Source organism: Coffea arabica, chromosome 6c (assembly GCF_036785885.1).
Source record: "Coffea arabica cultivar ET-39 chromosome 6c, Coffea Arabica ET-39 HiFi, whole genome shotgun sequence".
Lineage (NCBI taxonomy): Eukaryota > Viridiplantae > Streptophyta > Magnoliopsida > Gentianales > Rubiaceae > Coffea > Coffea arabica.
The window spans coordinates 16,034,654-16,061,460 of NC_092320.1; the positions used below are offsets into that span (position 1 = coordinate 16,034,654).

The following is a 26,807-nucleotide window of genomic DNA, read 5'->3' on the forward strand; positions in this document are numbered from 1 at the left end:
CATCGCAATAGCACGAACCAAAACTGAAACCAAGGAAAATCGATGACACGTTTTGTTGTAAAATTTCATTTTTTTTTCCTTTGTTTCTTTTTGGCACATCCGCATGCAGTAATTACTCTTCCATACAAGTTTCAAATCCAAAAACTGCACTGGCATTACGGTAAAAGTAGATCAATATCTACTTAAGATGCAGGTGAAACAATCAGATGACAATTTCCCTTATAATTTATACGTTATTTTCGAGAAAAACAGAATTTGTAAATCCTATACATTGATATCAGTATCCAACTGCTGCATCAAGTCAAAGCACCCAGTACCCATTTTAACTGGCAAGCCAAGGCAAATTCTTGAAGATGGTGTCTCCAAGTTGTCAGTCATCCCATGAGATGCAGCTTCAACTATAAATTTTCCAGCTGTCTCAAAAGACATTTTAGCCAATGGTGATAGAGATTCCGCTATACTTCCATGTCTACTCATTGGCCGGTAGCCACCAGAGTGAGTCATGTAATCCGCAATTAAGCTTAAATGCCGGTAGTCTATCTGTACTCCATAGATACCAAAAACATTCTTCACCTCTCTTATGATGGTCGCTCTAGCAGCTTCAACTCCATATGTTTCCAGCATCGCATGAATGCTATTAGAATATATACGTGCAGTGTCAAGATCATCTTGCATTTCCCAGAAAGGAATGAAGTCAACACCTGCAGCCTTGAGAGCCCAATAAGGCAATAGGTCATCTACATTTGCTTTCATCTGTTTTTTTGCCTTGATTTTTTTATCCACTTTCTTCGCATCCCAGATGACTGTATTTTCACTTACATCATGTTCAACCATTTTACACTGATTGATCTTGCCGGAGCTCTTGATGTACACATGCTTCGCAGTCTTCTGAGCAATCTGCACCCCAGGCAAGAAATTATTGTGGAATCAATGATTTATCAAACAACAAGCTATAAGACAAAGAAAGAAAAGAGAGAAGAGAAAAAAAAAAAAAAAAAAAGCAATTCAGATCAGGACAACAGCGCAGAGAAATAAATCTAGAAAGCAATTTCAACTTGCAGCCTAACTATGATAAGACAAGGATCTATTAGGATTTTCATTTGAAATCTGCATTCAGACATAATATTCAGCTGCTGTTAAATACCTATTAACAAGCATCAGTTAACCAATTTTCATCTAGTAAAGATAACGTGATGCAGTATTTAAACTTAAAAAGGCAGCCGACTAGAACTCCAAAATGGTTTTACAATTGGAAGTTCATCAGTTCTGCCTGCTATGGAGTGCTTGTGAGATGTATTGTATCTCAGGAGTCACTGGGGGAATAATAAATGAAGGTCACTGTTTCAGAAGCAGCAATTATGTCTAAGGTTAACCTACAGGTAATAAATGTAACACATTTAAAAGAAGTAAAGACAATAAAGTACCTGAGCTAGCAAGATATGGGGTTCGTTGGTAAATCCAAAATGGGCTTCAAACTTTTGCCCTTCAACTTCCACAAATATATTTCTATCAGTTTCCTTCCTGAAAAATTTTTTCTCCGCCTTCTTCCTCTTTTTGAGTGTTGATTTTCCATTTTTGCTGCCCGATTTAGGCTTTGACATTTCTTCATTATCATGTTCCATTTCAATAGCATCATCATCAACATCCATGGCTTCCTTACCCTCCCTAATTTCACCCTCATCATTTAACTGACCATCTTTTCCTTGTTCATGATCAGCAGTTGACTCATCCTCAGAGATGTCTTCATAGTCCATCTCATCAGTAGCCTGCTGTTTCCTCTTCTGTGCATCAGATCCAAGATCTTCAGCCATGTCATCGTTGCCCTTTCCACCATCACCATCATCATTTTCATCATCTCCCTCTTCATGAGATGTCACACCAGAAGCATCCTCATCCGTCTCATTTCCTTTGGAACGTGTGTTTGACATTATATTTTTTATTCCACTAATCCTGGAAAGCAATACCAAATGGTTTTGTATCGCATCCTCTAATTCCCTCAAGAATGAATGTCTAAGAGTTTCCTTGCAATCTTCTAATGAAGCGAACTCATGGTGTTTAAAGGTCATCATGAGCTTATAAATTATTCCAATTCCATTGTTGAGGACAGAAAGTGGCAGAAGATGCACTTCCATGCTCTCTATAATGTCCGCAACAGTGATTTTCTTGACTTTTGCCACAAGAGACTTAGCATCATCCCTGCAAAGTGGCATATTTCAAGAGATTATTCACTGGAAGGGAATAGAAACGGGGGCCATAGGCAAACAGGAGGAGGAAGCCTCAGGTAAAATAACAGAAGTATAGCTTCAAAGAAGTTTGACCATGTAGCACAAAAGTTTACAAGCCAAAGGTCACCAATATCAAACAATGTTCACTGACTGAGAAACAATAATAACACATGCATGTCCAGCCAAAATGTCAGGCAAGTTCTTTGCCACATTTTATGCACCGCATCCAACGTGCCTGGTCGAAAAGCTAACACTAAACCAACTCTTTCTTTTTGATGTACACACATAACACCCATATATACTTACATAAGCTTGTAAACATATAGATAGATTATCTATATATCCACAAGAGAACTGGGTATCCAAAATCTTCAGATATTCAGCTTTCTGCATGCTTATTTTGATTGTGTTTGAAAAACCCTGGAGAGCAGGGGGTGTTACCAGACAGTAATTTGCTCTGTTTGTCTTACAACCACTCAACCATGTATATATATTCCATTTGGATGGTGCCTTACAGACTATAAATCTTGGAGGTTCGTGTGGGTGGTAGCTCTAAAACCATGATTAAGTTTTCAAATTAACTTTCACCTAAAAAGTTTTGTGATGTATTATATTGCTTAGTCCATCCATCAAACCGAAAGAGAATTCTCTGATCAAATTATAGTTATTGTATGAAAGCATGCCCTGTTTTCTCGAGGTTAAAATTATTACTACCTTGAACTAGTTAAAGCTTAGAACAACTTACATGGACTTAAACTGCAGAAAAGGACATGTCATAACGGGAGTCTTGATAACCTGAGCAGCAGTCATCAAAATCTCCTGCAGACGGGGAATACCAAGGGTCACATTCATTTCTCCGCGGCCGGCTAGATGGAAAGTGTTCAACCTGTAAAAAAATGTTTTAACAAATCATTAAACAGAGCTTATAGATTGCAGCAATCCATTGACTATCATATCCAGAAGTGTCTTGAATCTGTGAATGACAGTTGTTTTTTCCCTCAGAAATAGTAAGAACAACGGATATGCACATTGACGCTCATATCATTATCTCAATCTTCTAATTAGCAATTCAGATTATTTATAGCAATCTTTAACGCAAGTCAACCATCACCCCGTTCCTCAAGGTGATAAGATTTAAACCAGCCATTCAGTATGTACTTGTCAAACACATGGGAGAAATAGTTTCTAGGCAAGAGGTGTACTGATCTTAAGCCTAATACTTGAGAGAGTGTATACTTTATTGAACAATTTCTGCATCAGAAAGAGTAGCATAGAATTGAACCCTTTCTGTGCTCGTAGTCAATAGCAAGGTTTTACATATAACCATTAAAAACAAAAAGAAGTTTTGCTTTCAAGTCTTCTCACCCAAAGCCCTTGGATTTAAGATAACTTACACTGATCAAACATGAAAACAATAATTTAGAAGAACTTTATGAATCTTACGTCATCTGGGTTGATGGTTCGCCAACAGATTGAGCAGCAATGACACCAACTGGTTCCCCCGAAGGTGCAAGACTTGAGAGATATTTTTGTGCAAGCAATGTCATAAAGTCCATGTGAGAATCAGTATTTACCCCTTTTAGAAAACCTTTAGCTTTTCTTTTCAACCCATCTGGCAACTCAACAATATAAGCATTGAAGTCACGCTCACGTTCATATTTTTGACGGACAGGCACCTGATTCTGAACATGGTTAATGACAAAAATAATCATGTCATTTTTCATGTACTTTCTAGATTAAAAAGCAATAAACACATAGAGGATTCAGAATAAAGAATCTTATGTTCTCACAAGAGCCAGCGCTCTGAGGTTCTTGAGAAAGCTGGTCCGATGAACATCAACACCATCTTCCCCATAATAAAACTGAACAATGGATCCGTCAGCATCACGGACGGTATAATCATAGCAAACTTTCAGACTCTCAAGATTCTTTATTAAGCACCTCTGGAGGTATCCACTGCGAGACGTTTTAACAGCAGTATCGACTAACCTGGGTGAAAAATAAGATAATAGTTACATGTGAGAAAGGCCTGACACTAGCATTTTCAAGGAAAACTTACATTTATATAAAGAATATAGATACAATAAACATAAGTTCTTAAAATTCAAAGTTATCAGAAGTATGATCACTGACAGCAACATGCACCACAAACAGGATGAAGGTTCCCACATGCACCAAATTATAAGCACAACGTTCAGATGTCATCAGCACACTTGTCAGTTGTCATCCAGGACAAGAAAAGAAGAAGCAATTGCTGTGTTTCTTTTTGAACTTCCTAATGACTAGGTTGATACATTTGATCACCCATAAGTCACTAGAAGGATGCAATGGAATTGAAAAAGTAAAGTAAGTAAACAACTTTGGAAACAGTGTACAAATTCAGACAATAATGGAACAAAAGATTTTGGCCTTATAGTTAACAGACTAAATGGCCCTTCATGAACTATCTAAGTGGAAACCCATCAGCATAAATTAGTATCAACGCTGTTCCAACAAATGGTTGATCAGTCTTGCATGTGCGGGCAGTATGCACAAAAGGAGATAATGCTTGGTTTGTACCAAATCCACAGTTGATAGAGAACTGAGATTTCTACTATTCTGTTTTTAAAACCACAGTGCCTTTAGTTCCAAGTAGCTGTAGACAATAGTACAAGCCTTCATCCTAGAGATAATAGTAGTTATAATTAAAAACAAAGAGGAAAAGATGGATACGTATGCCTGAAATAGTTGTAAAAGAGACAATTAATTCTGACAAAATAAAAACAAAGGACGCAAAGTGATTCATGATAAGCAATAAATCACAATCAACTAGGATAAGATTGGACAGATAAGCAAAAGAATCAAATGTTAATTTTGTGCTCAAGCAGTTACTGTAGTGCGGATTCCACTAGAGAAAGCATCAGGCATCAATACTTCTGCACATCCAATAAGATATCTTTTAATGCTTTGATTGACTGAAAAATTGAGAAATATGACAAACTCAGCTAAAAGAGGATCTTGAGGTCCAAACCATGAATACTTGCAGTTAACCAGCTCAAAATCTGCTAAGTGTAGTCAAGCCAAAGACTCTGAAACTCTTAATCAATCAGTAACCTTTTACACAAACTGGACATCACATCATTATACTTATCATTCAACCACGACTCTTGTGAGACAGAAACCATCTGTGCCAGAATGGTGTTATTAGAAAAAGCAAACCAGTGAAACTGCACAAAGTGGATGTATTTATTTACTACAACCAAGATGGAAAAAATACAAAAATAAGGGGCACCTTAAACAAAGGCAGAGATACAAGATAAATCATATTTACTAATTTTGAATCTCTCCTTGATTTTTGTAGAACATTATGCGATATTTTGTTATTCAATCTGGACCACAAAAATATGCTGACAATGTGCTCAAAGCTCAAATGGCTTAGGTTTTTTTTTTTTTTTACACTCACCTACTTTGCTTTCATTATTTATGCTTCAAAATAGGCCCAATAGGCTACCAATTCCTTCAAATATCCTAAACTACCCTTTTTGTCAAAAAGATAAAATGGAAAAATAAAAAAAGCTTTGTTGATTGCTATTCTTCCGACACCAAAACCAACAAACTCTTTCTAACAAAAATAAAAGTTTGGAAAAAAATTTTCAACTATAATGATTGCCTTCTTCCAAGCAACGCCACCACAAAAGCCAAGCAAACATACCAATTTAAATCAAAATAAATTCCAATACTTCTTGCACTCAAAATACTACAACATAATTTATCTCCAGTAGCCCCAACCCCTACATTTACTAAACAAGTCAATTAAATCCGTCATTTGGTGCTAAACTGGATAAAATTCGACCTCAAATTTTACCCAAAACTAACACTTCATCAACAATCAATAGCACAGCTCTTTTATCTTTCTCTCTTTGCAGCCTCCTTTATTATTTTTTTTCAACCACCCATTTCTCTAAAGCCCACCCATCCCTCAAATTCTTGACTTTTGACATCACTAAGTTTTATCACCCATAATCAACCAACATTGGATAAAATAAATAGACACAGAAAAATCAAACCCATTACACTTAGAATTAAAAGGATAAGAAGGATGAACCTAATCATATTTGCAAAAAAGAGATGAGAATAGAGATTAAAAAAAATGAAGAAGAAGAAGAAGGGGAGGAGGAGGGGAATAAATACAGGCAAGGGATGATAGATAGAATTTGGTTTTGAATTGGAGGAAGAATATTAGGCAAAGAGGAATTTAGCAAAAAAGGAAATGGAAGAAAGAGTAAGGTATAAAGGAGGAAGCGCGCGCGAGAGAGAGAGAGAGAGAGAGAGAGAGAAAGAGAGAAAGAAAGAGTCAATTTGGTTTTTCTTGGAATTTCTGAAATTTTCCAAAAAAAAAAAGTCATTAAGTATACTATATAGCGGTAGTAGAGTACTTTTGCAGCAATAGGGGAGGTATGTGTAATTTCGAAATATTAAGGGGAGCTTTGTGAAATTGTTAGAAACCTCAGGGGAGGTTTCTGAAATTATCCCTAGAAAATATTCAAAACTGAGCCAATTTTGCAGTCACTCAAGAAAACTAGTGCAATCCAAAATTTGGTATACCAATACTTTGCAAGCAAAAAAAAACTAACTAAACTTTATTATGACCATGCTGCATAAAAATTTCATTCCCAATGAACAAACTTGTCATATTTGATGTCAAAAACGTCAAGTACAGAACTATAAACCTCAAAACAGAAAGCCAGGCTACTCTCCCAATTGTCAAACACCAAAATTAGATTACCTTGAGATAACAAATAAAACATCCCAGTAACTGATTTTGGAAAACATCAAAGTTTTAATAGGAAGATGATATGAAAAAGGTGTAATCAGATTCAAATAAACAAATTCCACCCACCAAGATGTAATCCTAACCAAAAGAGAGAAGCATACAGAAATTATGTAGTAGCATACAAGCCAAGTAAGAGAGAGGGCAAGAACTAAAAACAATGAAACATTATCAGAACTTGTACCAAATAAAACAGAAATTACTGATTCACTTACCCTTCACGACCAGCCATGCAGTGAAAGTAATATTCCTGTGGGCGAAGACCAGAAAGGAAACGATCCGTGATGTAGCCCCCAGCCCTAGAAGTAAAATCCCATGGTGGAAAACAAGGCAAAGTCTTTCCAGAAACCATTCGTGGAACCCTTTTACCTTCTAACTCTTGCTGCCCTAGGTATGAAGATATTTGCTGGAAGTTGACCTATTTACACAAGAACCAAAAAGAAATTCAGTCTATCAGAACCACATTAAAAAAAATTGTAAAATGACTGGGTTAAACTACTAGAAATATGGGGTTGATATTACATGGGATTAACACATAGTACCATTGTATGAAGTTGATATTAAAGGGCATTAATAAATATAACCACCATTTTAATGCCTGCTCTGCCGACAAGTACTATAGGGCTTCTTCAGACATTAACACAAAAAACACAAACAGATTCTTCAGACTTGAAGGATGGTATATACTTCCGATAATTTTGCAACAATCAGGAATTATTCTACATGTACTTGGACTATGCAGTAGGTCCTCTCATTCTTCTAATGTTCGAATCCACAAATATTTGTATCTAAAGTGTATAGGTACAGATAATTCTATTGCTAACAGAAATCCGCCATCAGCCCAAGACAGTAATCAGAGATACAAGTTTTTCAAGAGCATATCCCGAATATCCCCTTTCTACAGCCAAGTAACCGAGAGCAGTATAGAAACTTTTCATAATTAAGAAACGATTTTGTTTAAAACTCTTGAGTCCCAAGAAATAGCTCCTTGTTACTCAAGCAACCAATGCTCACAGTAGTAGAATTCTTTGGCTGCTGTAATGTCAAACTGATGTTGGATAGAAGCACAGATAATGCTATATATGTGGTCTCTAATGTTAGGTAGCACTTAGAATGGGAATTGACTTTTTACAGACAGATCTAGGCTGTAGCCACAAGATCCAGTTTAGTTATACAATAACGGGCTTTTAGCTTGATAAGGTCGGGCAAAACCAAATATCTTCTTAAGGGAAGAAAGTCATATGAGCAGGATAAAAGAGAAGCTAATCAACAGAAATAAGAGAGAGAACAGAGCGGCTTGCCTTGAATTTAATTAAGTCCATTATAAATCCTAAGCTTCCCATGAACTAATGGAACCAAGACAATTTAGTTGATCCAAAACCATACCAGACACCCAGAAGTCACCAGAAAGCAAAAAACAAAAAATATAAATACAAACATACACACATGATGTACATCAAAAATAGGGGAATTTTCACAACAAACAAAATAAATTCATGGGAAAGAACAACTATAACTTAGTTGCATGGTCTAATACCTAAGAGGTTCCAACCAAGAACTAGTTGCATCAAGGCGGCCTTCTAAAGGCACCAAAAACATGGGATGTCGAGAAATATTCATATAAAGAGTAGAAAAAATGTAACATTCCTCTACAATGGATCACTTTTAGTCTATCTTTGATGTTTATACTCATTTATACTGCTTTTCCATATAATGGACTCTCTGATCAATGGTTACAGCAATCACAGAACAAGCAGCAAAAGTTAATTCTAAGTATCAGCATATATTGGCTTCTGCGTTAAACTGCATCAACTCACCGTGCTACCCTTAGCCCCACTTATTGTCATAAGAGAGATGCAGTTCTTAGGAAAGGGTTTTAACAATCCTTTAAGAAGCAATTCCTTGCTGATCTGTGAAGCCTTCTTAGTAAGTTTATTTTTCATCTTCATGTCTAATGATGCTGTAGCAGCTTCTCTGTCTCGGCAAATTACTTTCTCAATTTCCAATTGCAGTTCTAAAGGACCTGCCAACCATGAATGTATGTAACACAAGAATCATCAAGAAGAAACAGATGGAAGAAAACTCAGAATGTATAAAGAACCAAAATACAAATGAAAAAAAATGGAAAACTAAAATATTCTTAAAATGATGCTCCTATGAAATCACCAGCACCGACAGGAACAATTGCAGTGCTTCCTTACTGACATAGAACATATATTTGCCCTGATTGCAATAGGAATGTCACATAGAATAATTAGTCAGGCTTCTAGATGAAAAATTCCTTGCATCACCATCATTTAACTAACTTAAGAAAGAAGTTGTCTCATCTTTGTCCAGTGTTTCAGAAAAAGATGGTAAGCTACTTGTTTGCAATGTAGCAACTTCAACTAGGCCATCTCTAGCTCCCTTTTAACCATGTTACCCCCTGCATCCTTTGTTTCTTAATCTGATTTCATCAATGCACTACCCTGATCAGTAATCTATCAACTCACTTCCTTTCTAACCATCCCACTTCCGACGATCCTTTGTCTCATAATCTAATTTCATCCATGCATTAGCCCCAAAAATAATCTTCCAGATACACCATGAATTTTCTTCAAGGTGCTGTACCCTTCCACCTCTGTGTTAATATGTTCAAGAACTGGACAAGATGATGAACTCATTGATGCGGCTCTATATAACTAGTGGTTTGATAAGACTAATGTGGATTTTTAATTTTAAGAGCTATTTCATCAGCACATCAGGAAAAGATAGAACATGAAAAAGCTACAGTACAAGCAACAAATGAATAAACTGTGTTATCTGAGAAAGGCTAGGACTCCTCCAATACAAGTCAAGAGACTAAAAACTTTCTTTTCTATTTTTCAGACACCCATACATTAAAATCGACAAGATGCCCAAACTCAACTCCATTTAGACCAGCCAAAGTGTGTGTGAAATGGACAACCTACAGAAAACTGCACAATGTACAAACACAATAAGAGATCTTACCTATTTGTCCACGTTTGAAGTTGACAAATTCACAGTGAACATCTTCACCAACATCTTCACCCTCAAGCTCCTCCTTCCTTCGCAAATCAAAATGAGGCAATATTATAAGGTCCTCTACCCCACATGTGAAGCCATGCATCTAAAACACATAAATACCACACAAAAATCACATCCTTCCACTGTGCACCAGGTGTAAATACAGTTATCCAGAAAACTGAGAGACACGTGAACCAAAAAACCCACCTGTAAAAACATTGTAAACAGTCGACTAAGTGCAGAAAGTAAAAGGCCTGCAGTGTTTGCCCCATAGAGCTCCTGTATACTGTGCACAAGACCAAATTGGCCAAACTGTGCCTTATCTATAACACCACGAACAAGCTCATTTTTCCAAACTAATAAACAATTATCAGCTTTCTTTTCGCCATTTTCCTTATCGTCATTTTCACTCTGTTGAACCTCATAGGTCTCAGTCGGAAAATACTGCTTCGGAATTTTCATCTCTTTTTCAATAGAACAAGGCGCGCACCCCTTTGTCAATTGATTTAGTAGTGCAGTGATAACCTACACACAACAAACATTCGTTATAATAAACAAAAGGAACAGATTCCCGTGCCGTACCAGGATAGGCCATTAAACTATACAGGTAGATTCCCAAAACCAGGTGACTTTGGCATATCTTTCATTTAGTCTCACCATGTATGTATATATGGTGTTGTATAGAGAAAGAATTTGCTTGTATATAACTTATCTAACCTGCTTCCCTGTCCACAGAGGCTTTGGTTTCAATACAGCTGGCAAGATAGGCTGGATAATACCTTCAGAATCTACAATGGAAATTTTTCCAGAATAATTGCTAAAAGTGCAACTACTCCCTGTTGTAAAGACACCAGAACCATAAAGAAGTTGATTGAATTCATCATAAGTCAAAAAAGTATCCTTCATAGTTAGAAGCACGGCACTTCCAATATGATCCTGCATAAACAAAATCAGAAGTTCGATATTCAACATTAATGGAAAAACAGATTAACTGACAAATAAAAACTGGTTTTACAATTAAATTCCATAGATTCACATTCACATAGATGCAGAAACCTGAATCAAGCCTCTAACAGTATCTCCCCTGGTTGGAACTATATACTGTTCGTTGGCATTCACAATGTTATAAGCTTCAGCACGAGAAATTTCATCTTGAGGAAAATGAACATTCATTTCGTCTCCATCAAAATCAGCATTGTATGAACTGAGGACATTTGCAATCATATGTCAGCCCACTGAAATAAATCTTGAAACATAAAAAAGCTAACATTGCTGAAAGCACCAAGTAAGGCCAACCTGCAATTTGCATAATGCATGCGAAGAGTTTTTTCCCCTTTCAACACACGAACTACATGAGCCATTATACTTGGCTTGTGAAGAGTAGGCTGGCATAGAAATATCAATCATAATAAATAGACAGCATCTTGACAGGAAAGCTCGGTAACAACATTAACAAGTGAATCCAGATGCTAGCATAACCCTTCTACTACTTTGACAGATCATTTTTTTGACTAACAAAATAAGTGCAGAGTTTGAAAAGAATTGACCTATAATGAAGAAACACAAAGTATCCACCTCTAAAAAGGAAGAATGGTTTGAGAGAATTTGAAGTTAAGGTATTGGGACGCCAAGAGTAGAAAGGAAGAAAGTTGCCAGTCCTCAGAGGGTTAAAGTAGATTCTACCAAAGTCTTGTAGCCTTGAAAACATCCAGCTCAGACAAATTAGCCACTCACTGGATCAAAATTAAACATTCTAACCAGTAGGGTATCGTAAAGTTTTCCCTACATTTGGTCCAGTGTAACAAGGATATTCTGTAACTATACGAATTTAAGAACAAGGATATTCTGTAACTATAATAATTTAAGAATCAATTTTGCTAGCAGTTTAAGCTCCAATAGGTTTCCACGCCATACACTACCCAGTTCATTAAGCTGATTGTCGAAGATATTATCTCCTATGATTATGGGAGATATTATCTTCCATAATTACCTCCCATAATTATGGGATTTTATTGCTTATGATCAATCAAGTTTGAATAGATAGGATATGAGTTGATTATGTAATCCCTAAAATCATGGTTCTATTACCTTAAGTGGTGGCAGAACTATGATAGGGTTGTCCTATATATGCCTACCTTGTAAGCATATTTAGTGTGTGGGAAAATAAAGAAAAGGAGAGTTTTTTGTTCATTTTTTCCTTTTCTGTTAAAATTTACATGGTATCAGAGCTCCGGCTCTGTACCAATTCCTGCCATGAACTACCGAGCAGCCATGACTGGATCGACTGCTCACACAAGAGAAGACTCATCCTCGTCTTCAGTAGTTATCCAAACTACAGATTACTCCGCTTCAAATTCTTCTTCCCTACAAATAACCGTTCATAAATTAAATGGTTCCAATTATCTGGAATGGGCTCAATCTGTAAAGGTGGCTATCGATGGCAGAGGTAAACTCGGCCACCTTACTGGAGAAATTCAACAACCAGCTGCTGAAGATCCCAATTTGAAGAGATGGCATTCAGAGAACTCTCTAGTTATCGCTTGGTTGATAAACTCTATGGAACCAGCGATAGGAAAGCCGCACTTATTTCTGCCCACAGCCAAGGATGTGTGGGACGCTGTCCGGGATATGTATTCCGATATAGAGAATTCGTCTCAAATTTTCAATCTCAAGACGAAATTGTGGAAATCAAGACAAGAAGATAGAGATGTTACAACCTATTACAATCAGATGGTAACTTTATGGCAGGAATTGGATCTTTGTTATGAGGATGAATGGGACTGCCGTGCAGACAGTGTTCGATACAAGAAACGGGAGGAGAACGACAGAGTCTATGTCTTCTTGGCTGGACTAAATCAAGAACTCGATGAGGTGCGAGGTCGTATTTTGGGCAGGAAGCCTCTCCCCTCCATTCGTGAAGTATTTTCTGAAGTCAGAAGAGAAGAATCCAGGCGTAAGGTGATGCTGAAGTCATCACCAAAGTCCAAGGCAGAGGATGAAGTTGAGACTTCAGCATTGGTTTCTAAGGGGACAGATTTGGACGGGGATAAAAGAAGGAAGCCTTGGTGTGAACACTGTAAAAAGTCGTGGCACACAAAGGACACATGCTGGAAATTACATGGGAAACCATCGAATTTCAAGAAGAAAAATGGAGGTGATAGCAAGGTGTTGCAGACTGTGAATGAGGATTCTCAAAAGCAACAGACTGACTTTGAGACACCAGCCTTCACAAAGGAACAATTAACCAACTGTACAAACTCTTTAAGTCTCCACAATTTTCAGTCACTGAGCCAAAAAGCTTCACTCCTTTCTGTTCTTTTGCTAAAAATGGTAAACCTTTTACTATTGCTCTTTCATGTAAAACATCAAATGCATCTTGTCCACGGGTTATATGGGTTATTGATTCTGGGGCCACTGACCATATGACTAGTGTGTCACAATTATTTTCTACCTACAGTCCATGTGCAGGCAATAAAAGGGTCAAGGTTGCTGACGGATCATTATCCGTCATAGCTGGCATAGGTTCCGTTGTCATCTCTCCTACTCTAACACTTCATAGAGTTCTTCATGTTCCAAAGTTATCATGCAATTTGCTGTCCATAAGTAAATTAACTAGGGATCTCATGTGTCGGATTAATTTTTTCCCCTCTTTTTGTGAGTTTCAGGAACTGACCACGGGGAGGATGATTGGATGTGCTAGAGAAAATGGGGGACTTTACTTCCTTGAAGATGGATCAGATATGACAACACCAATCAAAAACACATGTTACGGGTCTGTCTCTATTACTAGTAATAAAGAGATTATGTTATGGCACTTTAGACTAGGACATCCTAGCTTTTATTACATGAAATACTTATTTCCAGATTTGTTTAAGAATAAAGATTCATCTTCTTTTCAATGTGAAATCTGCGAATTGGCTAAACATCATCGGTCTACATTTTCTATACATCCTTATCAGCCCTCAAAACCGTTTTTTCTATTACATACTGATGTTTGGGGTCCCTCTAGAATTTCAACTTCATCTGGAAAAAAATGGTTTGTTACATTCATCGATGATCACACAAGAGTTTGTTGGGTGTATTTGTTAAGAGAGAAATCAGAGATTGCAAGTGTGTTTAAAAAATTCTACAGCATGGTTTTGACACAATTTCAAGAAAAAGTCAAAATTGTTCGGAGTGACAATGGAAAAGAATATTTCAATAAAATTTTGGGAAGTTTTTTTCTTGAAAAAGGGATTGTGCATCAAAGCTCCTGCAATGATACCCCACAACAGAATGGGGTAGCTGAAAGAAAAAATAAACATCTTTTAGAAGTGGCGAGGGCATTACTTTTTTCAAGAAATGTTCCTAAATATCTATGGGGCGAAGCAATTTTAACTGCTATATATCTCATAAACAGAATGCCCTCAAGAACCTTGAATTTCCAAACTCCTCTGAATTTTTTCAAAACCATTTATCCCATGTCTCAATTAACATATGAAGTCTCATTAAAGGTGTTTGGGTGCATATCCTTTGTTCACAATCATGAACAAGGTCGAAGTAAGTTAGACCCTCGAGCAAGAAAATGCATTTTTGTTGGATATGCACCCACGCAAAAGGGGTATAAATGCTTTGACCCCATTTCGAAAAAAATGTTTGTAACCATGGATGTAACATTTTTTGAAGATAAACCTTTCTTTGGAGATCCTCTTCAGGGGGGGACTCGGCATGTAGAAGAACTTGTAGAAGATGATGATGTTTTTCGTATTGCAAATCAAATTCCTGATCAAAATTTTGTTGATAGGAGAATTGATTTTTCTGATTTTTTAGAAGAATCTGCAGCACAATTTCCTCAACAAGAATCTTTTCAAGATAATAATCCTGAAAAAACAAATGACACTCTTCAATTTGCCCGTCAAAAGGATTTTGAAAAACGTGAAAAAATTGATCAGGGATTAGAAGAGGATCTCTCGTCTTTAGTGCCAATAACAGAGTCGAATTCTCTTAGTGAAAGAGATGGGAATGTAACTGAAAAAACCTTGAAAACCTATGTCCGGAAAAATCATCGAGGAAAAGATAAAGCTCCCCCTTCTCTTCACGACAAGGAATCCGAACCTAGGACAGAATTTAATGTTTTTGAGTCATTAGATAAAGTTTCCTCTGATTCAAAGATTGCTGATTTGGATCTTCCTATTGCACTTCGAAAGGGAGTGCGTTCTTGTACCAAACACCCTATGACTAACTATGTCTCTTATGAAAAGTTATCCCCTACCTTCTTGACATTTACTTCACAACTTTCTTCTGTGGAAATTCCAAAGAATGTACAGGAAGCATTACAAGTTCCAGAGTGGAGAAAGGCTATTGAAGAAGAGATGTATGCTCTTGAGAAGAATCAAACATGGGAAGTAACAAATCTGCCACAAGGGAAAAGGACAGTAGGATGTAAATGGGTCTTTACCATCAAGTATAATTCCGATGGGACATTGGAACGGTACAAAGCTCGATTGGTGGCTTAAAGGGTTCACTCAAACCTACGGGATCGATTATCTTGAAACTTTTGCTCCAGTGACAAAATTAAACACTGTTAGGGTGCTTCTCTCAATAGCAGTAAACCTTGATTGGCCGCTCCAACAACTTGATGTCAAGAATGCATTTTTAAATGGTGATCTGGAGGAAGAGGTGTACATGGAGTCTCCCCCTGGATTTGAAGGGAAGTTTCAGTCTAGAGTTTGCAAGCTAAGAAAATCGTTATATGGTCTCAAACAATCTCCTAGGGCCTGGTTTGAAAAATTTACTAGGTCGGTAAAGAATCAAGGCTATACCCAAGCTCAGAGTGATCACACCATGTTTGTTAAACACTCCAAGGACGGGAAGATAGCAGTACTCATTGTGTACGTGGATGATATCATCCTCACAGGAGATGACTTAATTGAGATGGAACGGCTGAAGAAAAGTCTTGCTTCTAGCTTTGAAATCAAAGATTTGGGAACACTACGATATTTCTTAGGGATGGAGGTAGCTCGGTCCAAGAAGGGCATTGTTGTGTCCCAACGCAAGTATGTTTTGGATCTTTTAAAGGAAACAGGGATGAGTGGATGTCGACCTGCAGACACTCCTATGGATCCGAATCACAAGTTAGCAGATATAAAAGATGGAACACCAGTTGATACTGCTCGATACCAAAAGTTAGTAGGCAAGCTAATTTACTTGGCTCACACTCGTCCTGATATAGCTTTTTCAGTGAGTGTTGTGAGCCAGTTTATGCATTCTCCATATGAAGAGCACCTTGATGCAGTATATCGAATTCTGAGGTACTTAAAAAGTACTCCAGGAAAGGGATTGTTCTTTAAAAGAGGAGATCGAAAGACCATTGAAGCTTATACAGATGCTGATTGGGCAGGATCAGTCATTGATAGAAGATCAACCTCGGGATATTGTACCTTTGTATGGGGCAATTTGGTTACTTGGAGAAGTAAGAAACAAAGTGTTGTAGCTCGTGGTAGTGCAGAGGCAGAGTACCGAGCTATGGCTCATGGTGTGTGTGAGATGTTATGGCTGAAGAGAGTTTTAGAGGAGCTGAAAAGACCTATTGAACTTCCAATGAGGCTCTATTGTGATAACCAGGCGGCAATTAGCATAGCTCATAATCCTGTGCAACATGATAGAACCAAACATATTGAGATTGACCGCCACTTCATAAAAGAGAAACTTGAAGGAGGAATTATCTGCATGCCATTCGTTCCATCAGCTCAGCAAATAGCTGACATTCTCACCAAAGGACTCCTCAGACCAAATTTTGAACTTCTTACAAGCAAGTTGGACATGATAAATATATACGCACCAACTTGAGGGGGGGTGTCGAAGATATTATCTCCTATGATTATGGGAGATATTATCTTCCATAATTACCTCCCATAATTATGGGATTTTATTGCTTATGATCAATCAAGTTTGATTGCTTATGATCAATCAAGTTTGAATAGATAGGATATGAGTTGATTATGTAATCCCTAAAATCATGGTTCTATTACCTTAAGTGGTGGCAGAACTATGATAGGGTTGTCCTATATATGCCTACCTTGTAAGCATATTTAGTGTGTGGGAAAATAAAGAAAAGGAGAGTTTTTTGTTCATTTTTTCCTTTTCTGTTAAAATTTACACTGATATTAGAGCAAGTCATTCCCAAAAAATGTGAATAATAAGCAGCATACAGGAGAGAAGATCCTATAGCACCTTGTAAATCAGAACAGGTTTGGTTAGAACTACCAGTTCACCTAATTAGTACCAGCTGATTATAAAAACAAAACATATGTAATGTATATTTGATAATAATCCCATTAAAGACAGTAAAAAAATGAAACTATTGAGGTACAGCTACATCCCCGCACATGGAGATTGGCTTTCAGAAGAGGTATTTAAACCCTCATTTGATTAGTGAATCAAGTTTTCCAAATAAGAATTTATCGCATGTGAACTAAAGACAGTTTTATGCATTGGTGCTAAAAGTCATTCAGTTGTGCAACAAGAAGGCTAGATACCTATCAGATAATTTACTGGTGAATGCATTGGTCAGCAGCCTGAGTGGAGGTGATAAGACAGAGACTAAGAATGCCAGTAGACCCCACACACCTCCCCTTCAACCTAATGAAATACATAATCTAGGATACAACATAATATGCAAATAACACAATACAGAAATATAACGAAGCATACCTGTCGATTGACAAGTACAACATCTCCATCTTGTAGATGGCGATAGACAACTTTCCCCTCAAATTCATGCTCACTATTCTTCCCCAGCTGTGTTACCACTCCTCTAGAAGAAGGCAACTTTCTAGATATTGCTATACGCATTTTTTTGCTTGATGGAAGTTTTACAGTAGACACTTTATCAGTATAGGATAGAGCTCCAGGATGAATTTCTGGACCATTAACTATGGCACCTCTTAGTTTGCCAACATTCCAAGGAGTCACTCTCTGCAGCCACATTAAGCAAACCTCCTCAGCTATTGAAGAAAAGGAAATATAAAGAATCAAAGATCAGAAAATAACTAGCTATTTTCTTCTGTATTTATCATTTTTTGGCTCTCATAGGTAATTCAAACATATGACAATCAACAAGCCCTTGAACCAAAATCAAAGATATAAAAGAATCTAGTCAACAAGAGATCGAACACTCTATGTTACTACAATTTTGGGAATTAATCCTAAACTACTAATTATGTTTGTCTAACTGTAATTGTGCACATATGAGTGGTGGGGAGGAGGGGGCTTTCTCCTCCTACGGACAGCAAAAAGCATCATTCAACTTAGATTTGCAGCATTTAACTTCTCCCGTAAAACTCCTTAGATAACTTACAATATCTTACCAAGTAATCATAAAAGCATCAGTCAAAATGAAAGAAACCAAGTGTTGTTTTCCAAAATAACCCCAACCCCACAAGTCAAAACAAGAAAAAAAGAACCCAATTTAGGGTGATCCAGGTGGCCATCAACAAGGAATAGCCATGTCAGATGCACAACATGTTATACAAGATCATTTGGAGTTCTAATAAGATATGCAAGACCATCTGGTGCTTCTAATAAGATAGAAACATATTAGAAGTTTCTGCTCAGAAAACCATTCATTACTCAGAGATCAATTGCCAGAATTATGCTTATTCTTCATTTAAATAATCTTATGGTGCTTGATCATTCAACACGGTATGTTAAGTCAGAAACTCACACCCAATGCATCTAAACACGGGAAGATAGTACTTTATCCAAAGACACACAAGATATGATAATGGACAATACCTAGTTTCTCAGGACTGTATGTCCTCATTGCATGTGTTAAAGTTATCACAGAGAAGGTAATGATATGGTCTTAATGCATCCACTTGTTCAAAAAGCAAAGAAGAAAGTCACTGTTATAGCATTGAAGATCTGCCATACCTCAGGATAAGTTAACCTCAAAGCAAAATATGGAGGAACCCCAATTTCATTGACTGCCAGATAAGGATCTGGAGATATAACGGACCGGCAAGCAAAATTCACCCTCTTTCCCATCATTTTTTGTCGAAAAATACCCTCCTTTTTTTCCAACAACTGACAAATTCCTACAGGCCCAGCTTTTTGACTTTGACCTGCTATTAGTTATGGTAGGAAGGCGACAGTTAGCAGCATATGCAACAAAATCAAACTCTCAAAAAAAAAACAAAGAAAATAGGCACACCGATCTAGTTACCCAGAAGTACCAAAATCACATGATTAATTTGCATCAACATACCAATCTTTACACACACCAAGCAAGAGTTACCAGACAAAAGCATCTGTAGACTTTTGAAATGCAGGAATCCATCTCTATGAATGTAAAGAACAGAACTTGATGCAAAGAAAGACTCATGTGATCACCAATGATATTGGCTCAAGAAACAATTGGAAACGAAATCACATATATGGAGCAATTACCTTAAAAAGCTTCCAAGAGACTACATCCAAGTAAAATTCTTACATGTTAAAATTGAGGGTACCCTCAGAATGACTTGATGTAGTCAATATGAATAAAATTTGTTTCAGACATTTTCCACAGCTAACTTAATTCAAGAATAGCTTTTCACCCTGTACAAAATATTTGCCTTCATTATGATCCCTATTTGATGTTTTGGCCAAAGTTAAGCTTCGAGATCCACTACAACAGACTAACAACAATAAATAAGGGGAAGTAAGCAACACCTCTTCACTTCTAAAGTAGTTGAAATTTCATTCCCTGTTTTTAGTCATTGATGTCAGTATAAACTAAGTCAAAAATGATGGTGCCAAGCTGAAATTGCCACATTCTAATTCCCAAACTAGCAGGTGCTAATTGAACTCAAAAAGGGGGACCAAGGCCAAGCTGCCAAGGCCACCACCTCCTTAAGAACCTGTATTTCGAAAATCAAGCTAGAAAACCTTATAGAAGGTGTCTACCAAAGCCTGCATTGACAACACGTAGGGTATTGCTATTTTACTTTATTAACATATAGAATGAAGTGCAATTAATCTCATTACAGTCAATACTAACGGCAAAGCAATTCACTATATTGGATTAGAGGGTCAAATGAAGCACCAGACCAACAAATCAATCCAATATGCATACTAGACAGAAAGCATGGATACTAGACAGAAAGCATGGATTACAGCCAATGATATCCCAATTTTGCACATTTGTGCCAATATTCTGTATCTAGAAAGAACACACAGCAGGAACTTTGCCATCCAAGTTCAATTAATAGTAGATGCACACATGCATTAAAAGAAACACATTAGCAGCCTGAAGTTGTTTTAGCTATAAAAAAAATAAAATAAAAAATAAACACACACACACAAACACACAGGCAAAGCTGAGCAACTGGAAGGCTCTAAGTCAAGCAACTGATGCTCCCAAGAAATGATAAATCTAAGTGGTCTTACGCCTGCATACATACACAGGTTCCTTCTGTTCTTTTTCTTCAAAATCAAGGCCCAAAAGAATAAGGAACCTTATAATGCACCTAACCATCACTCCTAAGTCTAACAAGGATTGGTACCTTCACCAACAGAGCATGATATCACTATGCTCCCCATGTTTAGCAAGTATAGTTGATTCAGGATTTAGATTTCGTCAACTTAAATAAAGGAAGAGAACTAGTCCCATCTAAATGACCAACTATGACTCCAAATACCAAATTCTTCAATTTAATCTCTCGAGTACAACATTAACAGAGAATTAACTGGAAAGAAGTGAAAATATTATGTCTTAACCAGCTTTTTTCCAGTCTGCGTCATGCATAGTAACCCGTTCTACTTTAGAAATGACAAATAACATAAATCTCCACTTCCCCAGAAATCAAAGCAGAGGCCAAAAGTTCATAAACCCACTATAATATGAATGACATTATCAAGAATGAAATATCACCTGTAGTTGTTTTGCTATCATATAAAACACTAATAGACTGCTGAAGATCCATCCAACGATTGACAATCTTGTAGCGCTCAGCATTATTAATGTAAGCATTGCCTAGAGCTATATTCGATTGCAGCACCTTGCTTAACAAATTAGTATGAGGATGCTCCATTACCTGAACGGAAAATTAAACTTCAAACTGTAGGAACTTTATTCATTTAACCTGTCACAGTAGTAATCAAGAAAACGCATTGTACTACTTGAATAAACATGTAAATATACTTACTGCATCACCAGTTCTGGCCAGAGGACGAAATTTGATTGGTGGAACAAGAATGGAATCCAAAAAAAACATTGAATAACCTGCGATTCCAGCAGCTGAGTTATGTTGCTCCCGCTGAAGGTCACAGATAAATGAGCAGAGGGGAGCCTCATTTTCCCACAGTCGTTTCACTACATCCCTAACCTGTCAGATGGGAAAAGGCTGTTAGAAGTGAGAGTCCAGCTGTAAGATGGGTACAAAGCTATATGGATAAAAGGAATTGTTCCTAAATATATTCAACATTATCGCTGCTAGATCAATAAAAGCAATGTACTCTAGATAGATTAAGGCATTAAGAATGATAACATTGAATATTAAATACAAGCTGCAGAGTGTGGAAGGAAGAATTCATGAAGCATTCAGATTCAGTGTTCTTCTGCCTCTGGAGGAAGATCCAGAGATTATGCCGGGCTTTATGCTGCTCATGGCAGGAGGAACTGAATTAGTTAGTCAAGCATAACTCTTCAAGCTCCTTTGCTTGTAGAGTAAGAAGGCTGGATCTGGCAACAACTGTGTATGAAATTTGGAGCACGAATAACACAACATTCAATTCAGTTGCTTATTCGTTCCAAAAAATTGTGCTAACTCGTAGCTGGTTGAAAAGTGATCAGGAGAGCAGAAGAAACCTCGGATTTAGCAACAAAGCTGGCTTTTCCCACAAGTTTTTTACTTAGGCTCTGTCAATCTGTTTCTTGTCAGGGTAGTTTGCAAATAGACAGCTAATTTAGCTTTTATTTTTGTCTGTTGCATACAGGGTCTAAAAAGACAGTTGTTAAGTATCATGGTTTATCAATAAAATATACAATTTTGCCTTGAACAAAAAAATAAAATAATGAAGATGGTAAGGATTAACAGTGGAAGATGTCAAAGATATAAAGATACATGCTAGCAAGTTCTTACAAATCTTAAACCCCCAACTCACCAATGTTCAAAGAAATCATACCTCAGATGGTAAAAGATGCTCTGAAAAGGCTTCCTTCTGCTTCTTCAACTCCTCACCCACTCTTCCAGGTTGATTTGGAGATTTTTTTGCCACAGGAGTATCTATTCCATCAGAGACAGTATATGACGCAGTTTTGCCTGTTTGGGAATCATCCTCCCACAAAGAGTCATTAGCATTTACAACCTCAGAAGAAGATCTTTCCTCAGATCCACCAGAGCGAAACCCATCTAATCTGTGGCCCCGAATTATGTTCGCACGAGTTTCAGCATTCGAAACAACCTAACAAATCAATACCAAGAAAATTCAATCGCAAATACTACCGAAGTTGCAATAGTTTGAGTTACTAAACCATAAGAATCACAATTGAACAAAACACACACTGCCCCTCCCCCCCGGCCCAAAAAAAAATCCATGGGAGCAGGCCCAACCACCACCTAAAAAGGAAAAAGGGAGATATGAACATTTGCATCAAATGATCAGAAAAGGAGAAACTATAACCAAATTATAGTTTGGCAATATATTATACAGGCATAAATTGCTGTCTTATTTACACTAAAGGAGACCAGTAAAAACATGTTTTAATGACTTTTATCACCCTAAACTTTAAACTGCCTTCCCAAACTGCAGTTCTGCAGTACCATGGTAATCCATAAGAAAGTAGCTTGAAGCATTATCTGCAGAAAATAAGTAAAACTAAATATGCAGAAGCATTTTCTAATTGGATATATAAGTTAACTTAATCATTCCTATTTTTCTAAAACTAAGTCATCAGGTCGAATAAACACTACAAATGTCTGAAGACTAGATTCTCTTAGTTCCCAACTCTAATCTTTTTCAGCAAAACACGGAGATATAACCGTGTCAAACATCTCATTTCAAATTTCCTGAAAAGGTACTTTACGTCCCAGATCATGAGATTTGAAAAAGGCTAATAATCCAAGGCTTCAAAGGTTACTACATCTTACAAGAGCAACATACTTAATCTGCACATGAAATTATCTTCCAAAATCAAACAGCAATCCATGGCATTTTTCTATCCTCCTCCTCATTCATGTAAATTAAGAAGCCTGTAACTGTATATTTCCCAGCCACAACTTTTTAGGGAGAAATTATGTAAGATTTCTAAAGCCAAAGGGGCCAACAACTGTTCATACAAAATAATCGATTTGTCTGGTCCTCGGACTTCACCAAATGCCATATTTCTTAACCCAAGACCAAATAGTCAATATGCAGTGGCAGCCACCATATATCATGGTTAACGACAAATAGTCTACGAATAAGCATTAGAGTTGGTAAAATGATTGGTCATTGAGGAACATATCTACCCTTTATGAAGCATAAATGGATGTAGTTGCGCATACCATGTGAAACCATCCGAAGGTTGGTTTCTTGATCTTTGGATTTTTAGCCTCACATTTACCACACTTGGAAAGTTTTGGCTTCAGAAACATATTTAGAACAGACATAGCTTCAGTAAACTGAAAAGAATCCCAAGAAGGCTGTTTCATATGCTCTTCTGCACCATGATAGACATTACCACAAGATACGTGGCTCCCTTCACTATCCTCTGAGTTAACCAAGTCAGCTGAAGAGGCTGCATCCAACCTTTTTGCACCTATGACATCACCCTTTGCAATTCGTTCCAATTGAAGTACACATTTATCCACCTAATAGATAAGATGCACATATAATGAGCAAAAATCATCAGTAAGGTTGCAAATTAACAAAACCTAAATGAAGTAAACCATGAAGGATAAAGTGAACAAAAAAGGTTATTGAATATTTACACCTGCAGGTCACCAATATGTTAACCACACCAATTGACATACCTCTTCTGTACTTGATCGAAAATGAAAGCAATAGAAGCAGGTTCTTTGCAGTAGGTTGTACAGCATATTAAAAAGTAATGGATTGTAGGCTGGTGAAACAAGCTCAATATGACCACAATGACCAGTGCAGTGGAATGACCGCTGACCGCAAGATTTGCATCTGCAAAGTTATTCAAGACCTCAATATTTTCATAAGAGTGTTGCTACAAAACAAAAACTAGCCAAATTCTCCAATTGTAAGTATATACCAACCCAATCACTCTATGACAAGCTCTGAAACCAGCATGCATACATATATAACAAAAAATAAACAGCCACAGATAAAAGCATCCACTTGTTGAGGTTTGCTTTTAATATTCCTCTCTTGTTAATGCAATTCATATACCCCTTGAATTACCGAACTTTATAACGGTTATTTTAGAAACAAGTGAATAATCTCCACTTTTTCACCCAAGCATTAGGAATCACATTCTCTTCAAACATTGTGTGCACAATCAAATCCCTTGGCACCAAGAAATAGGATAATTCATATTAATCCAGAAATAACAAGTTGAAGGAATCACAGAAGTTTTGTCCATATCAAGATTAAAACCTGTAAACAATTGACACGACAAAAAGTTCATTTCTTTCTATAACACATGCAATAAAGACATGAATCACTATCCACTACCATTTTCAGTTTAAGTCAGAGAAAAATGAATGTTTTGGTCAAGTTAAGCTTAATCCATCAGAAACAGTGGAGATATCGTCGCTCAATTTTCCTGATTCATAAATAGGCAAGCAACTTTCTTAAGAAGGGGTTTATCCCACTAGCTTACAAGCACAACAAAAAATGGAATCCATTACACGAACAACCAAAGAGAACTCCATATGTTTTCGTACACAAAAGGATGGAGTATGAACTCTTAAAGTCACCCAACAAGGGCTCCTTAATCTCCATTAAAAAAAAACCACCAAAATAGCTCTTTAACGTTGCAACTCCTTCAAATTCATCCATATCAAATGGATATAGTAGAACATGGAGAAATAAAGTGCAGCTGCAAATGTCTATAGAAGATATTGACAAGAAATTCTTTGGGCAAAAGTGACTGCAGTACCAAGTGTTGGTAAATTAGAATTCCATAGTCGAATTAAGCAAAGGCAGAATAGCACCAAGTACATACTTCATGTAAGTAAAAACATCATCATAAAATTACGGTAAAGCAACAAATCCAGAAACAATGTGCCACTACGAAATAGCACTAGGTCCACATTTAAGACCCCTTTTATCCCGTTCATTTCTATCTCAATAAACAAACTATTAAGCAAGATAATGATTAGCAAGTCTTACATTGGCCCATCTACTTTTTTGAATCATAACCAACTAAATCGCAACCAATAAAACATTCTTCTATATACTAAATTTCACAGAAAAGGATACAAAAGAGTGTTGCTCTGAGCTCGAACTAGCTAGAAACAAAAAAGGAAAGGTTCTTTGGATACTTACGGAGACTGTTCATCAAAAGGACCCATGGCTGGATCATATAGCCCACCCGGCATTGGCCTTCCCACGGTATCAAGCAAGACAGGATTTTTAATCTTTACAACACTATGCTTCCTGACCTCCTCAGAAGTCATAAAACTAAATAGAACCTTCTCCACTGCCTCCGATGCACCACCCTATTACAATGAAAACCCAGCACAATAGATGCTTTAAGTTTGTGTTCCAACTTTAGACTTCATTACTTCAACCAAAAATGAGTTTTTTTTTCCTTTACTGTGTTACAATACCCGAATATGACTGCAAAGGACTACATTTTAAGATACTTCCGGAAGATAATTTGCAGAAAACCACCCAGAACCCAAAAGTTAGTTTCCCCAGAGAAAAAAAGATCACAAACTTCAAGTTGAAATCCAATAAAAACCTCAAGAATTATAGACCCCAAACGCCAAAACACCTTTTTTAGGCCAAAAAACCAACGACCATGAATATTATATAAAAAAAGGGAAAAACATCATTCGTGAACACTGCCCCGAGAACCCAATATAATCATATCTAAGAAAATGGTTCAAATTTACTTAAAACTTCACGAAAATTTGAAAAAAAAAAAAAAGAGTTTTTACTTTCCTATTCAAGAAAAGCAGCTAGCCAGAAGCTTAAAATTTTAAGAAATATTCCTGAGACATGGTAATTAAGGAGATAAAATTAGCTACCTCAGTAGTCTGAGCCATCCTTAATCTCCTCCAACCTCGAACAGATTCAAATTACAGGAACAAACGAATGAATTAATAGAAGGGATATATGGACACGGGAATTTGGGCAGAAAAGCTCAGGAGTTTCAGCAAACAGCAACCGCAACAGCAGCAGCAGGACTATTTATATTTATATTTATATATACGTGAGAAAAGAAGGAAAGCAGCAAAAGGGTTTAAGGCTCCAGCAGTTGGCTTTAGGCGTGAATGCAGCACTCTTAAACCCTTGACAATGGGAGAGGTAATGCCATCACAGCAACAGGGTGCTGATGTGCGAATTTGGAAACAAGGGGCGAGACACCTTAGAATTTGAGAAATAACCCTGACACTTTATGTTGTTATGCGCTGCCCTTGAAGATCTGAAGCTTACACTATGTACCCTATGTAGTCTATTATCACCATAGTTATTAAATCCACCCATGAATATTAATTTAATATTTATTAATATAAAATAATAATTTTAATATAAATAAAATATAAAATAAAGTATTTTTAGATACTAATTATTATGCACTGCCCCTAAAGATTTGAAGATTA

The 26,807-nt window shown here is 36.9% G+C and overlaps 1 protein-coding gene across 3 annotated transcripts; it reads right to left on the reverse strand.

Moving 5' to 3' along the window:
* Positions 1-129: 129 nt before the first annotated feature.
* LOC113691473 (DNA-directed RNA polymerase I subunit 1) lies at positions 130-26,612 on the reverse strand. Of its 3 annotated transcripts, none has more exons than XM_027209616.2 (21): positions 26,232-26,612; positions 25,525-25,697; positions 24,039-24,198; positions 23,571-23,876; positions 22,210-22,488; positions 21,231-21,410; positions 20,957-21,119; positions 18,976-19,166; positions 17,755-18,018; positions 11,359-11,447; positions 11,119-11,266; positions 10,780-10,998; positions 10,270-10,587; positions 10,027-10,165; positions 8,853-9,058; positions 7,251-7,453; positions 4,016-4,214; positions 3,669-3,907; positions 2,971-3,111; positions 1,425-2,196; positions 130-897 (listed from the first exon to the last, which is right to left on the reverse strand). In XM_027209616.2, exons 1-21 carry the CDS (start codon positions 26,247-26,249, stop codon positions 265-267), a joined length of 5,040 nt encoding a protein of 1,679 aa, XP_027065417.2. In that variant the 5' UTR covers positions 26,250-26,612; the 3' UTR covers positions 130-264. The 3 variants fall into 3 exon arrangements, with proteins under 3 accessions (XP_027065417.2, XP_027065416.2, XP_027065418.2); XM_027209615.2 differs by having other exon boundaries at positions 18,976-19,169; positions 26,232-26,484; XM_027209617.2 differs by lacking the exon at positions 18,976-19,166 and having other exon boundaries at positions 17,755-18,047; positions 26,232-26,484.
* Between the last annotated feature and the right edge of the window lie 195 nt (positions 26,613-26,807).